Source organism: Macrobrachium rosenbergii, chromosome 4, assembly GCF_040412425.1.
Source record: "Macrobrachium rosenbergii isolate ZJJX-2024 chromosome 4, ASM4041242v1, whole genome shotgun sequence".
Taxonomy (NCBI): domain Eukaryota; kingdom Metazoa; phylum Arthropoda; class Malacostraca; order Decapoda; family Palaemonidae; genus Macrobrachium; species Macrobrachium rosenbergii.
The window spans coordinates 51,173,570-51,191,792 of NC_089744.1; the positions used below are offsets into that span (position 1 = coordinate 51,173,570).

The 18,223-nt window shown below is 35.7% G+C and overlaps 1 protein-coding gene and 1 long non-coding RNA gene across 2 annotated transcripts in view; one reads left to right on the top strand and one right to left on the bottom strand.

The window, feature by feature from the left end:
- LOC136834373 (uncharacterized) overlaps positions 1–14,921 on the top strand; it is an 84,374-nt gene extending 69,453 nt beyond the window's left edge. The window contains exons 2-4 of the mRNA XM_067096928.1: positions 11,637–11,764; positions 12,324–12,573; positions 13,544–14,921. Coding sequence (XP_066953029.1) covers positions 11,647–11,764; positions 12,324–12,573; positions 13,544–13,631 — 456 coding nt within the window. The 5' untranslated portion in view covers positions 11,637–11,646 and the 3' untranslated portion in view covers positions 13,632–14,921. The remainder of the gene's footprint in view (positions 1–11,636; positions 11,765–12,323; positions 12,574–13,543) is intronic.
- LOC136834379 (uncharacterized) overlaps positions 1–18,223 on the bottom strand; it is a 46,485-nt gene that overhangs the window by 4,609 nt on the left and 23,653 nt on the right. The window lies entirely within an intron of this gene.

The window sequence follows — 18,223 nt, forward strand, 5'->3', positions numbered from 1 at the left end:
ACTGCGTTTACTTCAGCTGTAGAAGATATGGGGTGTTCTGAGGAAGCACTATTTTACGAGAAAGTGATGTTAAAAAAAAACTCTGATTCAACATCATTACTGCTGACTAAAACTGAATACTGCAATCTGACAGAGGAACTTACAGTAGCAGCATCTGCAAAAAATAAATCAAATTGGCAGTATTACATCCTTGGACGCTACGAAATTCTTCAGCTTGGTGATGTTGAAAAGTTGATAAAGAAACAGAGTGATAGTTTAAGAGGTGCAAAAGAAACGAGCAGGTAAAAGAGTACTGCTGCTTTATTCATGAGCCAGGCGGTTTATATAGCGGCAGACTGATGTCGCGCCACAGAATACAATAGGAGCATAGGTGACCTGAGGTCAATAACAATTAACAATAAATACAGCGAACGAGTACACTTTACAATGTGAAAACAGACAGAATTGAAATTGAATACAATCTTGATGCTTGCGAAAGAAGAAATACACGGTACATAAATTGAGCACAGGTAAACAATTATATACATAGTTTAAATGATTGGATTTACATGACCTGGCCCGTCAGGTGTGACGAATTGTAGATGCAAAGAAAATGGGCCATCACCAAAGAAAACTTACTCAGCAGGGACTTTACAAATAACATGTTCAGCAGAGACTTTACATATGACTTTACAATAGAACTCATGAACCTGATTATTTTGTGCGCAATGAGGATATGTTTGACACAATAAAACGTGCTCATACTACTATGGGACATGGCGGCAGAGACAAAATGGTGAAAGTTTTTTCAAGATATGCAAACGTTACTAGAGGTAATTTACAGCTGTTCAAATCTTTGTGTTCAGTGACAAAAGAAACGGAAAAGATGTATGACCAAGGGTGTTACTGTCAAACCGATTTTGTCAAAGGACTTTGGCTCACGAGCTCAGGTGGATCTTGTTGACATACAGTCTTGTGCCAAAGGAAAGTATAAGTGGATAATGGTGTATCAAGATCACCTAACAAAGTATTGCATATTGCGTCCCTTAACGTCATAAAGGGCTGTTGAAGTTGCATTCCAACTAACTGACATGTTTCTAATGTTTGGAGCACCTGAAATTCTTCAAAGAGATAATGGTAGTGAATTTACAGCAGTCACTTTGGAACTAAAACTTCTTTCGCCAGACTTGTTAATGGTCCATGGTAAACCAAGGCATCCGCAGTCAGGGATCAGTTGAACGCCTCAAATGGGTCTCAAGTTTGTGCAGTTTCAAAAGAACACAAGTTACCACTCTGGGATTAAACAGTCTCCATACAAAGCACTCTTCAGTGTTGAAGCGAGAGTAGGTTTACGGTCACCTGCACTTCCAGAGGAAGTTTTGTTGACAATGGTTACTGAAGATGATTTACTTGGAGCTTATACTTTCCCCTCGGACATTACTCATCCCGATGATCCCGAGTGTTCTGTTCATCCAGATGATCCACCCGAGTGCTCTGTTCATCCAGATGATCTACCCAAGTGCTCTGCTCATCCAGATGATCCACCCGAGTGCTCTACTTACTGTGGGGACTTCGATCATCCAGGTAGTGACAAACACTTCATTCATTCAGATGGTTTATCCGAGGGTTCTGCCCACCCAGACAATTCACCCTGTGGCCAGCATCCTACCGGAAGTCTTCATGTTCTACAAGAAAACATAGCACTTCAACGGTCAAGAGCAGCTGCTGGGCAGTTAGCCCAAGCTGGACGCATGGTGAAGCATACTCGCTTAGGTCATGCCCCTGGTAATCCTTGAGATAATGTGACAATTCCCATCCCATTGGCTGATCGAGGTAAAGGGGATCCACGAAATGTTATAGGTGTAATTTTAGATCGTAATGAAAATGACATGTATCGAATAGCCCTTAAGGAATACTTAAGGGACGGTACAGTAGCAGTCAGTTTGATATCTGTACCCAGCAGCTGTATGGTATTGGTGACGTGAGTGTAGACAAGGAAACAGTATTGCGTCAGGCAGTACAGCAGTCATCTAGGTTTGGTGGCCAAGGTTACGTTAAGTGCAATTTTACTATGAGTAAGAAACAACGTTAAACAAATCGTTGTAAATGTTATAAAGAAGGTCACAAATGCAATAGCCGGCATCACTCTAGTTTGACAAGTAAAAATAAAAACTGATTTAATATCTTACCTTATTGTCACATTTTATTCTTTATTCATCGTTTTAGAAAGTAAAATTTTACCCAAGAATACTGTTTGTTTGTTTATGTCGTAAATAACCCAAATTAGTCAAACTGCCAATAAAATCTATCAGAATTTTTGTCACTTTGTAAGTTGCCCGTAAACTTTAGCTGATTTCTAAACTGACTGGGTGAACCAGGTAATTCACATATTGCTTGAAAAATTCAATCACTTTACAAATTGTCTGAATTTAGACACTGACAGTAACACACACACAATATATATATATATATATATATATATATATATATATATATATATATATATATATATATATATATATATATATATATATATATATATATATATATATATATACATATATATATATATATATATATATATATATATATATATATATATATATATATATATATATATATATATATATATATATATATATATATATATATAGACACACACACAACTATGGTCTCCTCTTAACAGCCGAAGCCGTAAGCATTGCTATCCAGAAACCGATCCTACATATACAACAAGAGTCGGATCATATAATCCCCTCCAGCAGGAGGAGGAATACGCGAGCAAACAGGGTCTAAACAGCACGCCCCCAACCACCGGACACAGTGCCCGTCAGGGGACACGAGAACCCCCAGCGAAGTCCAAGTAACATCCTTGCTCGAGTCCCTGAGGACCGCCCAACACGAACCTTGAGCCGTAATTAGTGTAGAACATTTGCATGCACATTTGTACTCTAATATTATACACAAATTGTATAAACAGACATTTGTATATTTGTACAATCATCAGTGCATGTATTATTACAAATGTATCTTTTACATACATTATGAAATTTGTATTTATTTTTTTACATTATTTTATGTACTTACAAACACGTAAGACTATGTTAAGTTATCAACACAAATTTAAGGAAATATAAGCAATTTGTATTGCATTTTAAAAATTTAATTACATATTTATAGTTTTATTTTTCTTGCCACACATGCTCTTCGTATATAAAGCTTCGAGCCTAAATGGTTAAGCTTTTCATTCCTTGACCAATTAGTACTCGGATCTAAAGGTCATTTACGAACTTTCTCTCCACACGATGAAATAAATAGGTTGTAAATCCAGATTGTACGTCAGTAGTCGCTTGAAAGTACCACAGTGGTAACACTGCTGTAGTTAAAAAACAATAAATTTAAGAGATACATGTCTATATAATACTTTTGTTTATATATATATATATATATATATATATATATATATATATATATATATATATACATAATATATATATATATATATATATATATATATATATATATATATATATATATATATATATATATATAATATTTATATTACATATATATTGCAGTATATAGATATATATAATGCATTATGTATACAATATATATTTATATGTATATATACATATATATAATACGTTACAAATATATATAGTATTATATATATGTATATATATATATACTGTATATATATATATATATATATATATATATATATATATATATATATAATGCATTATATATATATATCTATATATGTATATATATAATATATACATTAGTATACGTATATATACATACATCTATACATTATATATATAGATATATATATATACACTTACATATATATATATATATATATATATATATATATATATATATATATATATAATGCATTATATATATCTATATACCGCAATATATATGTAGTATATATACATATCTATACATTATATATATAGATACGTATATATACACACATACATATACAGTAGCCTATATGTATGTATATATATATATATATATATATATATATATATATATATATATATATATTGTATATAAAAACTTTCAGGCATAGTTTTTTCTTGTACAATTTTCGTTAAAAGCAATTGCTTTAGTGGCATCAATGAATTTCTTGCAAGAATATTCATAACCTCAGAGTTTTTCCAGATTCTCATACGTCAGTTTCTGGTGAAAAAAAAAATGGAGATTTATTTCTTCCATTTATTGTTTTCTTTTTTTTTTTTAACTACAGCTGTTTTACCACTCTGTGACATTTTCAAGCGACTACTGTGTACAATCTGGATTTACAACTTATTTATTTCATCGTGTGGAGAGAGAGTTCCTAAATGACCTTTAGACCTAAGTACTGATTGGTCAAGAGAAGAAAAGTTTAACCATTTAGCCTCGAAAATTACACATATAATATCTTATATATAAAAATGAATGTATGTATGTGTGTCAATTTCTTTGTGTGCTATAGAAATCTGAACAGCTTGACCGATTTAGACAAAATTTGGCTCATGGCCATTATTTGACCCAACTTAGATAATATGGTAGGTTTCAAACCTGTACCCCTTCCCCCTGACCGATCTAGACAAAATTTGGCAGCTAGTTACGCAAGCTATGTGATTAAAGAGTCAGGTTTAACCGAGTTTTGCTGTACTACATTTGCAGCTCTAACAAACCACCCATTTTCCTGTAACTTTTTACTTACCATAATATATTATATATATATATATATATATATATATATATATATATATATATATATATATATATATATATATATATATATATATATATATATATATATATATATATATATATATATGTATGTATGTATGTATGTATGTATATATACACAGTATATATATACATATATTTATACATACATACATACATATACACATACAAACACACACATATATGTATATATGTATACTTACATACACAGATATACATATATATACATGTATATATGTATACATAATCTATATAAATATATATATTATATTTATAATATATACACACACACATATATATATATATAAACAGTGAATGTTTGGATGTTTGTATGTATGTCTGTGATTTATAGAAATCTGAAGCGCTTGACTGATCTAGAAAAAATTTAGCATGTGGCCATCATTTGACCCTACTTAGATAACAGCGTATGTTTCAAACCCATACCCCCATGACAGACACACAAGCACATACATCACAAAAGAAATTTTTGTTTTTGGTAGTTCCATTGGGTTTTCCTTCAGGTGCTTTATGGGTTAATAGTCATTTTTCACCTGACTGCTCCAGGCTTTCTTCCAGGCATTGTCAGATGTGTACTTCACCTGCAACAATAAATCCCCTATAACATTAATCTTTGATCAGAATTTACATGAATTTTAATCATAATTTATTTTAATTATTAATATAATTGCTAATTACCTCGATAAAATCAACACTGAAACCTATATCGATAATTTCTATAAACAGAGATCCACTTTCTGTAGCAACCGAAGCCGAGACTGCCTCCCCCAACTGCACATAAGTAGTAGTTGCTGGCTAAACCCGACGTGCAAGATATAAGGTTTTTTTTATTCGTTCAAATGTGAATTTCCTCATTAGTTGTAGCACAGTAATAAATGGATAAAAGGGACAATCACCATAATAATACCTGGATAAAAGGGGCAGTCACCACAGTAATACTGATTAGGGTCTAATCACGCTATACCTGCACGTAAATGGACATGCACCTGACCTGCAACGGACCGTATCCTGCATACACATTCACACTGCACAGTATACTCTCCAGCATGTATGGTCGCAGTTTAGTCCTGTTCTTCATAACGGCAGCATCTTAAACAAGTTTGATATGTTTAAGACTTTTAGTACAAGTGACTTGGCAGTGATGGCACTTCTTTTGGAAGTGGAAGAGGAAAACAAAAGTGAAAAAAGCAAAAAATGGCGTTATTGGGTGCATAAATCTCAAAAGAAAAGGAAAAACAGAAGGAGAATACTTTACACTATATAAAGAACTAATGGATGACAAACAAAAATTTCATCAGTATTTTTGAATGTCATGAAACCAACGTTGTGAATCTTGTTTTAATAGAAGTGTTCTAAATTTAAGTCTTGGTTTGTTTAAACTCGATGCCTTCATAATTAAAAAATTAATGTTCAATTTTATACATGTTTTGGATTTTGTATGGCTAAGTTTCTGTATCTCTTATGTTAAGTCTATGGTTTTAGTTAGTGACCGCGTGATCCTGGGTTATCCTGGGTCATCTCTTTATTTATTACCCTTTTGACAATTAACTATATAGTATTCTTGATCTTTTAGTTCCCCTTGTAACTTTCTTTTCAACTGTCTCGCTGGTTTTACTTAGTGACCGCGTGATCCCTGATTATCCTGGACCAGCTCTTTATTTATTACCCTTTTGACAATTAACCATCAGGTATTCTTGATCTTTTTGTTTACCCTATATATACATACATATATATATATGTATATATATATATATATATATATATATATATATATATATATATATATATATATATATTATGTATGTATATGTATATGATTATATACACATGCATATGCCTATATCTACACATCCTGTGCGGTATACATACATCCTGAATATACTGTATATGCGTGCGTGCATTTGTGTGTGTGTGTTGTGTATAGGTTATTTATATGTAATGTATACAAAAGATTACAAAAGCTTGTTTCTCTCTCTCTCTCTCACGTAAAGACGTCAGCATTAAATTTGAAGCTGTGAAAAAATAAATAAACAATCCTCATCACCCATATTGTACACGAACTCGTAGTTCTGTGCTAATGTAATTAACTTTTCCTCGTCCATTCTGCGGAAAACTGATTGTTACTTCTACGTCTGAGAGCTTACTGACTGCTGGTATGGTAAGTATCTGTGCAGATGCCACGTTCACACTATCCAGCAGTGACAGGATCGGTACCTGAACGGAACCTGAAAATACCTGCAAAATAGTGTCGCCAAGAAACTCCACCGGCATTTGAAGGTGACGGTCAGTGTTGGTGCGGTATAGTGTGAATTCTACAATGTAAATCCCACTGAAGAATATTTTGCCGGTCCGCTGCGGTACGGTTACGAGCAGGTGCATTTACGTACAGTGTGAACGGACCCTTAAAGGTGACAGACAGCTCAGTTAATACCTAGATAAAAGGGATAGTCACCACAGTAATGTCTGGATAAAACGGACAGACAGCACAGTAATACTGGATAAAAGGGATAGTCACCACAGTAATACCTGGATAAAAGGGACAGACAGCACAGTAATACTGGATAAAAGGGATAATCACCACAGTAATACCTGGATAAAAGGGACAGACAGCACAGTAATACCTGGATAAAAGGGACAGTCACCACAGTAATACCTGGATAAAAGAGACAGTCATCACAGTAATACCTGGATAAAAGGGACAGACAGCACAGTAACACCTGGTTAATGGGACAAACAGCACAATAATACCTGGATAAAAAGGATAGACAGCACAGTAATACCTTGATAAAAGGGACAGTCACCACAGTAATACCTGGATAAAAGGGACACACACACACAGTAATACCTGGTTAAAGAGGGCAGTCAGCACAGTAATACCTGGATAAAAAGGACAGTCACCACAGTAATACCTGCATAAAAGGGACAGACAACACAGTAATACCTGGATAAAAAGGGCAGCACCACAGTAATACCTGGATAAAAGGGACAGTCATCACAGTAACACCTGGATAAAAGGGACAGAGAGCACAGTAACACCTGGTTAATGGGACAGACAGCACAGTAATACCTGGATAAAAGGGACAGTCACCACAGTAATACCTGGATAAAAGGGACAGACAGCACAGTAATGCCTGGTTAAAGGGGACAGACAGCACAGTAATACCTGGATAAAAAGGACAGTCACCACAGTAATACCTGGATAAAAGGGATAGTCATCACAGTAATACCTGGATAAAAGGGACAGTCACCACATTAATACTTGGATAAATTAGAAGGTCACCACAGTAATACCTGGATAAAAGGGACAGTCATCACAGTAATACATGGATAAAAGGGACAGTCACCACAGTAATACCTGGATAAAAGGGACAGTCACCACAGTAATACCTGGATAAAAAGGACAGTCACCACAGTAATACCTGGATAAAAGGGACAGAAAGCACAGCAATACCTGGTTAAAGGGGACAGACAGCACAGTAATACCTGGATAAAAAGGACAGTCACCACAGTAATACCTGGATAGAAGGGACAAACAGCACAGTAATACCCGGATAAAAGGGACAGTCACCACAGTAATACCTGGATAAAAGGGACAGACAGTGCAGTAATACCTGGTTAAAGGTGACAGTCACAGACAGCACAGTAATACCTGGTTAAAGGTGATGGTGACAGACAGCACAGTAATACCTGGTTAATGGGACAGACAGCACAGTAATACCCGGATAAAAAGACAGGACCTGGTTAAAGGTGACAGACAACACAGTAATACCTGGATAAAAGGACAGTCACCACAGTAATACCTGGATAAAAGGGACAGTCACCACAGTAATACCTGGATAAAAGGGACAGACAGCACAGTAATACCTGGTTAAAGGGGACAGACAGCACAGCAATACCTGGTTAATGGGACAGACAGCACAGTAATACCTGGATAAAAGGACAGTCACCACAGTAATACCTGGATAAAAGGGACAGACAGCACAGTAATACCTGGTTAAAGGTGACAGACAGCACAGTAATACCTGGTTAATGGGACAGACAGCACAGTAATACCTGGATAATGGGACAGACAACAGTAATACCTGGATAAAAAGGACAGTCACCACAGTAATACCTGGATAAAAGGGACAGACAAACAGTAATACCCAAATAAAAGGAAAGTCACCACAGTAATACCTGTCTGATCACCCACGACTGTTAGGGATGAACGTCCACATGAAAAAAGGAGAACTGGTTCAGTTGGACCGTCAACACAAACCCCTCCCCCTCTCCATCCCCCATCCCTCTAAAAAGGGACAGTCACCACAGTAATACCTGGATAAAAAGGCCTGTCACCACAGTAATACCTGGATAAAAGGAACAGACAGCACAGTAATACCTGGATAAAAAAGACAGGCACCACAATAATACCTGGTTAACGGTGACAGACAACACAGTAATACCTTGATAAAAAGGACAGTCACCACAGTAATACCTGGATAAAAGGGACAGTCACCACAGTAATACCTGGATAAAAGGGACAGACAGCACAGTAATACCTGGTTAAAGGGGACAGACAGCACAGCAATACCTGGTTAATGGGACAGACAGCACAGTAATACCTGGATAAAAGGGACAGTCACCACAGTAATACCTGGATAAAAGGGACAGACAGCACAGTAATACCTGGTTAAAGGTGACAGACAGCACAGTAATACCTGGTTAATGGGACAGACAGCACAGTAATACCTGGGTAATGGGACAGACAGCACAGTAATACCTGGATAAAAAGGACAGTCACCACAGTAATACCTGGATAAAAGGGACAGACAACACAGTAATACCCAAATAAAAGGGAAAGTCACCACAGTAATACCTGTCTGATCACCCACGACTGTTCGTAGGATGAACGTCCACATGAAAAAAGGAGAACTGTCAGTTGGACCGTCAACACAAACCCCTCCCCCTCTCCATCCCCCATCCCTCTAAAAAGGGACAGTCACCACAGTAATACCTGGATAAAAAGGCCTGTCACCACAGTAATACCTGGATAAAAGGAACAGACAGCACAGTAATACCTGGATAAAAGGGGCAGTCACCACGGTAATACCTGTTAGTTCTCCACACGCCTGTTCAAAGGATGAACGTCCACATCAAAAAAGTAGAACTGTCAGTCGGACCATCAACACAAACCCCTCTCCCACTCCCTCCCCCTTCCCTCTTAAAAGGGACAGTCACCACAGTAATACCAGGATAAAAGGGACAAATAGCACAGTAACGCCTGGATAAAAAGTTAAACTGTCAGTCGGACCGTCAACACAAACCCCTTCCCTTCCCTCCCCCTACCCATAGACTGTCATTCAGAGGTTTCCCTGGCAGCGCAGGTTGGTCAGCTAGTGTATGTATATATATATATATATATATATATATATATATATATATATATATATATATATATATATATATATATATTTGTATATATATATATATATATATATATATATATATATATATATATATATATATATATATATATATATATATATATATATATATATATATATATATATATATATATATATATATATATATATATATATATATATATATATATATATATATATATATGTATATATATACATATATATATATATATATATATATATATATATATATATATATATATATATATATATATGAAATCAGTGATAAAACAGGATGAGAGAAACAACCCCTTCACTAATTTCTCAAGACGCTTATTGAAGGAGACAACGGGGAATCACCCTGAGTACATTCCTTAGCATTCTGCTCTGACACGTTCGTTTCCGGAAACCCCTCGCTCAGATTAAAAAGACATTTCAGTTCGAGTCCGTGATGCCATACGACAATGGCACGGGAAAGCCCTCTGGATCGTTATCGTGCAGAAATCAAGATGGTTCATGAGGGTAAAAAAATAGTTTAACATAGAAGGTAGCGCTTGAAACGTGGGCTATTGTTGAAAGGAATAAACTAAAGGAAAAGAAAAAAGTTCATTACAACGGCCTAAATAATTTGTCGGGTTGCTGAAAGTCGGAATATGTGCTCTAAGGCACAGCTTAATGGGTAATGCAGAGAACAAAACACCCATTCTGTGTTCCCAACCTTTCTGAAATGACCAGACAATTAGCTCTCTGGGTAATTTTGACCCACAAAAGTTTTAGAATACTTGCACTAAAGATTCACAAAAACAACTTACATAAACTCAGAAATTTACAGGAAGTTATTATTAAAATTCCAAAACTTACAAGGAAAAGAACGTTGAAAGATTTAAATTGCTGAATATACATACATACATACATACATACATACATATATATATATATATATATATATATATATATATATATATATATATATATATATATATATATATATATATATATATATATATATACACACATTTATAGGAATATGGAATTTTGGCCCAAGGCCAAGCGCTGGGACCTATGAGGTCATTCAGCTCTGAAAGGGAAACTGATAATCGAAAGGTTTGAAAGGTGCCACAGGAAGAAAACCTCGCAGTTGTACTATCAAACAATTGTTAGGAGAAGGCGGAAAGAAAGATGTACGGAAGAGGATATGAATGGAGGTAGAGTAAAAGGAATGAAGAGGGCTGCAGCTAGTGGGGGCGAAGGGACGCTGCACAGAACCTTAAGTAATGCCTACATTGCACCGCATGAGGTGCACTGACGGTACTAACCCCCTACAGGGTGTATATATATATATATATATATATATATATATATATATATATATATATATATATATATATATATATATATATATATATATATATTTATACTGTATATATGTGTGTATGTATATACATATGTAACCCATATAAATGTCTAGTTTTCTTTCAGACTTTTAGACATGTCGATGCCAGCGCGCACGTTACTAGGACTGTGCTTCGGAGTCCTGGTCATTATGATGTCCGTGTCGCCTGCTCCAGCGCTCACAATTCACCCAGCAGTGCTTAAGAACTTCGTGGGTAAGGATCCCTGGATACCCTTTCATTCCCCGATCCCGTTACGGGTGGTACAGCCTGGCCCGGTGGTATTTTGCATTAAAAAATAGTTCTCGGTCTGTTATATTACTGAGAATTACAGGGATTTTGAAAATTTAACCAGACAAATGTGGTCTTGAAGGACATAAATTTTTTAAATATCCGTCAGCTTTTAAATGTGACATTTATTTTTATGCCATATCAAAGAGGAACTTTATCGAATGGATTTTAGGAGAGGAATTAGCAGGGGCTTTAGTAACAAACCGCCATACACTCCATTTTCATATATTCAGAGATCGAGTGATAATTGCCACCTTTCTTTTAAACATTAATTATATTCCATAACACTGGGACAGTACTTGTGCACACTTTTAGGCATTTTTATATAAAATTTTATGGGCATACTATCGTGAGATAAAGTCCGATTTTTTTTCTCACAACAAATGAGCTACTTTAGCAAATAATATATTTATGACTTCTAAGAACAAAGTTGTTCAGACTTCACTCTACAGCACTCAACTTGCATCACTTCCTGGTTCTGCAGGTCCTTTCCGGAAGCAAGGCGAACCCGTCCTACGGCCTACCTTCTTCGACCGCCCTCGTATGGTTGGCCAGAGGTTGGTCAACAGGTCGGGACAGGGGGTCAACATTCCTGCAGCGGTTCGCCAGTCCGATTATTACGGGCGCCAGCTGACAGAGGGCGATGCCAGCATCGTTGACGGAGGACAAGAAGCCATTTACCCCGCAGCAATCAGAGGCCCTCAATCACAAGATGAATGGAACAGATCCCTAAGGTATAATAAGGAAATCCAAATTCTCTCATTTTCTCTAATTTTTTAGGCGAATTTTCTTTAAGTCTGGGTCTGGTACAAGTACCTAAGTATGCACAAGTTCTTAAAATGAGAACAAACGGAGAATAAACTGTGTGAGGATATGGAAACAGGGTTGGAAGAACACTCTTCCAGAAAAGATTTAGGGATCTATCTAGGTACGGTATGTGTAAATGTACATAACCATAAAACGAGTGAGAAATATTGAATATATATCTAATTAGCAATATCGGTTCTGAAGACACTACAGATAACGACAAAATTCTCTCTTGGATAATGGAAGGAAATTACAGCATAAAGAAATTTTTTCATGATAAGAATTCAGTGTACAACTTTCTATGTCACTTAATTTTCTAGGCTGCACCCACTTTCCAACTGGGACTTTCCAAGAAGACTGTAAAGTTGAGAGTCGAAACTAGGTAACTTCAAATGCTAAGGAAACCTTCTTATGTCAATTATCAGGAAGTGTATTGTGAACTTTTAAAGTTATATACTGGACGAAATTAACAAACAAAAAAATTAACTTGGTCTGACTTAAAGCGAAAACCCTCAGTAACTGAAAATTCATTAAACCAATCCTTAATGGGGGGCGAGGTGGAAATTTCTCTTTGGCGTTATTTCAGAACTAATAAATCTCCAAAGTCTTCTCATTTCAGGAAAAACGATTTTTCACTTAAAAGAAACTTCCATCGCGTTTACCTAAAATCTACTTCGTTGAACTTGTGATCTCAAATTCAGTTCAAGAAAAACTTTTTTTTATTTTGGAAGGAAAAGACATTTACTTTCCACTTCAAATTATGAACTGTATGAGTGGTAGCCCCAAAATCGAATAAAAGAAGTCTTTCCTATGCGAGGAACCACTAAGTCAAAGGACATAGGGTATTAATGTCGGTCATTTGCCCAGAAATATACAATTACGCTCTTCTTCTTTCAGGTCTTGCAAAGGATCTGGCTCTTGTTCCCAAAACATGGACAACACTTTGAACCTCTTGATGCGCATGATGGAGACGGGGAAGCGCTAAGAGGTTCAGCAAGAAAATCCAAAAGAAGATTTTGAGGAAGACATTCATCCCGAGGTGTGGCAATGCGTTAGTGATGGCCCCTTACGTTTAAGGAACGAAATTAAACTTCTTTATCACTTTAGGAGAGTTCGGAGGAACCGACTGACGTGGTTTCCCGAACAATTTCTCCGTTAATCAAAAGGGTAATTCAGGTGTGTTCTGCAGGAACTGTCTAACTTTCAAACTTCTTCTCGCCTAAAACCTGATCTGATTCCTCAGCTCGAGAGTATTGAAGTATCTTAAATGAATATCATAATAATGGACTACAACACCTTAAGTCTAAGATAAAAATAGTCTAATATGAAGCATAGTCAGGTCACATTTTCAAAGCACAACTTGGTGTGACGAAAAAGTGATCTCAACGGAATACAATATAAATCTAAAAACGAGTCTTTCGACGCTTGAGAAACTGAAGGTACCTTTATTAACGGATGGCCATCGTCTCTAGAACATAATTTAACCTTAAGCGTAGTAAACGGATAGATCTTAATCGAAGTATATATGATATATTTTATCTCCTAAAATAATATAATATGTTATAATAAATGTATCTGATTTTAGAGATCACATGTAGATGTAGTGTAGGTATAACCTGTCTAGATACCCCATCATTTACTTCTGTGTTTCCTTCAGACTACACAGCATAAGGTACAGTCAGATATGTACAAGTACAGTTCATTCAATGCAGAACACTAAATATTTGTTGTTATTCCTGAGAATAATAAATTTCTGGTCGGAATAAAACAAACTAAAATCTTTCCAAATACATATCAAAATATATATACTTTCAAATATAAATATTTTAAATATAAACCATAAAGTAAATAAAAATGAAATGCGTAATCTATACTGATAAAATAACTTATTTTAATTATATGATAATGTATCAGGGAATTGCTTATCAACTAAACATTCACTCTCCTAACGTTGCTCAGCATTTCTTTCCTTTGGCTGGTGCTCTCTCTCTCTCTCTCTCTCTCTCTCTCTCTCTCTCTCTCTCTCCCTCTCAGCCCTCTCTCTCTCTCTCTACCCCTCAGCCCCCTCTCTCTCTCTCTCTCTCTCTCTCTCTCTCTCTCTCTCTCTCTCTCAAATCCAAATCCTTTCCGGTAATTGCCTGAGGAGCGAGAAGAGGACATCGGATCTGGCTTCTGGAAATACTTCGAGAGAGCAAGAAAAAAAAAGTGTGATTCCGAAAACTGGTCACAATGTGGATTTATGAGCACTAAGTCTAAAAGCAAAGAGCACAACAAACTTTGTTTTATTTAACACCTATGAAAACATGAAGGTAGGGATTTTTCATTAAGTAGGCAAAAAATGGTCTTAGAAAATATAAGAATTTTATAAACTGGAACTACATTCAGGTAATCTGCAGTAGTTTTTTTTTCTAACGGTAAAAACTCTTAGGGGAGTGAAGGCGTACTTTACTTGCCAGTAAAAACAAACCTGCTTCTCGCTTGGGGCAGACTGAAAATTCGGAAAGCACAACGGAAAGTAAAGTTCCACATACTTAGATAAGAACAAAGGCGAATACTTCGAGCTACGCCAAGCAAACGTGAAACCATGGAAAACAGTTCCTCGTTGGGCGAGCGGGTTCCGTTCTCAACTATCACTCTGTTGGTCGCGAGTTCGAATCTCCGACCGGCCAATGAAGAATAAGGGGAATTTATTTCTGGTGATAGAAATTCATTTCTCGCTATAAGGTGGTTCGGATTCCACAATAAGCTGTAGGCCCCGTTACTAGGTAACCACTTGGTTCTTAGCCACGTAAAATTAGTCTAATCCTTCGGGCCAGCCCTAGGAGAGCTGTTAATCAGCTCAGTGGTCTGGTTAAACTAAGATATACTTAACTTTACCCATGGAAAACGGCGTGGGGTTATTCCAAAATGATATACTTGAAAGTGCAGATGGGAGCTGAAAAAGCATTGACTCTTGGTTTATTATCACTGCTACTGATTATTATCATTGGAAATTAACTTGCATACCTAATATCTAAAAAAAAATCTATTAAGGTAAAGGAATGAAAACTCTTCAGGGGGTAAGGAATCATCTTTATGGAGCACCTAAGCGCGGGGCCAAGTAAAAATATTTAGAGCTGTATTTTTATGAAAAATGACGAGCCCTTTGTTGGCCGACTCGGTTGAGCTTCAGACTGTCACTCGATGGGCCGGAGTTCATTTCCCCCGGCCGGCTGATGAAGAGTTAGAGGAATTTATTTCTGGTGATAGAAATTCATTTCTCGCTATAATGTGGTTCGGATTCCACAATAAGCTGTAGGTCCCGTTGCTAAGTAACCAATTGGTTCTTAGCCACGTAAAATAAGTCTAACCCTTCGGGCCAGCCCTAGGAGAGCTGTTAATCAGCTCAGTGGTCTGGTAAAACTAAGGTATACTTAACTTTAATGAAAAATGACGATACTTCCCTCCGTAATAAAAGGTGAAAAGTACGATGCAATTCCCATAGATTTAAGCGAAGGTGGGTTGCGAGCAATAAACCAACAATACATTTCAAAGGTTTACATAACATACTACAGATGAAAGGATTTTTTCAGAACACACCGACAAGACCCATACATAAAACAGATGCCACGAAGAGAGACGTGCAGTAAAATTCCGATAAACAAGAAAAATGAATGAAGACAAATACATGAAAAGAGTGTGGAAGAATATCTGTAAAAAAAAAAATAAATCAATCTGGTAGCACCAACCAAATATATGGAGAATGAAAACACCCAGGAGATGGTGATGGAACATTACCACAAACACAACTTTGAACATGTAGTGCACAGAACAAGTATCAGTTTAAAGTCCAAGGTTTCCCTTACAATGAAGTAACATCAATGATAAGTATTACTTTAAAACTGTCGTGCATTAATCCAACACCAGCAGACGTTTTCAAAAACAATATATAAAAATCTATATAAAAATCAGGAAAAGTAATTATATACACACACATACATACATACATTATATATATATATTATATATATATATATATATATATATATATATATATATATATATATATATATATATATATATATATATATATTATCATTAGTCACAAAGTGATCAAGTACCTAGTTATTACACAAATAATAAGACCAAAAAGTTTACCTCACTTCAGCCAGACACTTGCAACCTCATAACAAAAATATTAAGACTGAATACCTTAAAATTGTTTCCCTGGTTCTACCTCTCTTTGACAGAGGAGAACCCGACAGAGATACCACTTACCTTGAACACACACACCAATATTTCTAATCACTGGTGGTCAAAATGAAACACTGTTTTTAAAATTTTAAACAGACAAATTTATTTCTAAGTTCAAAAGTTATAAGCAGAGTTCACAGTCTCAAAAAGATTTACTATTACTTGACAACAGTGTAAGATTTAAGTATTTCTTAACAAAATTAATTCACAAAACTTTAATTTATCATGGAATCAATTTAATTAAGTAAAATTCAAACCATGAACTCTCGCTCAAGCTTTAGATGTAAACCTGAACATCTGCAATTAGCCCAAGTGTTCATCAAAACATTAATAAATGGAATCAACACAGGTATTCACTGATCTCAATAATAAGTATGCGCTGAAATCTCAACAATGCAAACTAACACCTACAAAACGCTAAGTAATCACCGACACAAAACTTTGGGTAACACTGTGAAATTATAAACACATAATCTTGTGAGAGTAATAGGAAAACACAGACATATATGAACGAAATATGCAAAAAAATGGAAATATACCAACAGCAACTTCACTAAGACAAAATATGATTAAAGGTTATATCAATCTCTCAAAAGATTACCTTCACTTTTTAGAAAGGCTAAATTCACATCTTTCTACAACTTCCTAAACGACAATACTTCAGTTTTCAACATGATTACAATACAAGCAAATAAACACATTCCCTTACTCCTTTTGTAATATATAAACTTCAGGAGAGCAACCAATTTATACCTTTCTATGTGAATTGAGAGAGAGAGAGAGAGAGAGAGAGAGAGAGAGAGAGAGAGAGAGAGAGAGAGAGAGAGAGGGGGACTTTGTGTCTTTGAGACCTCTTAGCAGACTAACTCTGTTAGTCCAGTAATCCTGTTTTTATCCTCAAACTAAATTGCCAATTAGTCACTTCATTCTACATTTTAGAACACCTCCCAGAATACAGAATACACAAAGTATACTCATAGGGTATACATACATGAAACATACACACAGGGTATACACAAACTTGGAAAAGAGTATGGATGCCTATCTCGAATGATTGACACTTCCTGTTCTTAGTTAACCACCTGGGTAAACAGAAATAAATTTGCAAGCACTTTGGGTAAGAGCCCTGTCAACATGTCAGACCTTATCTCCCCTCCCTTATCCTTCTGCTCAGATTATGGAATACATAATAAGACATAGAGAAAAATAATAATTACAGAATAGACATACTGTACATGGTAATCATGTAACAAGGACTCTGACCGAGAACTGTCGCTTGTCAAAGATAGGCAAAGTGGACCTTCCAATACACCTTCCCTTTGGTCCCATGCAGCTGTGTCAACA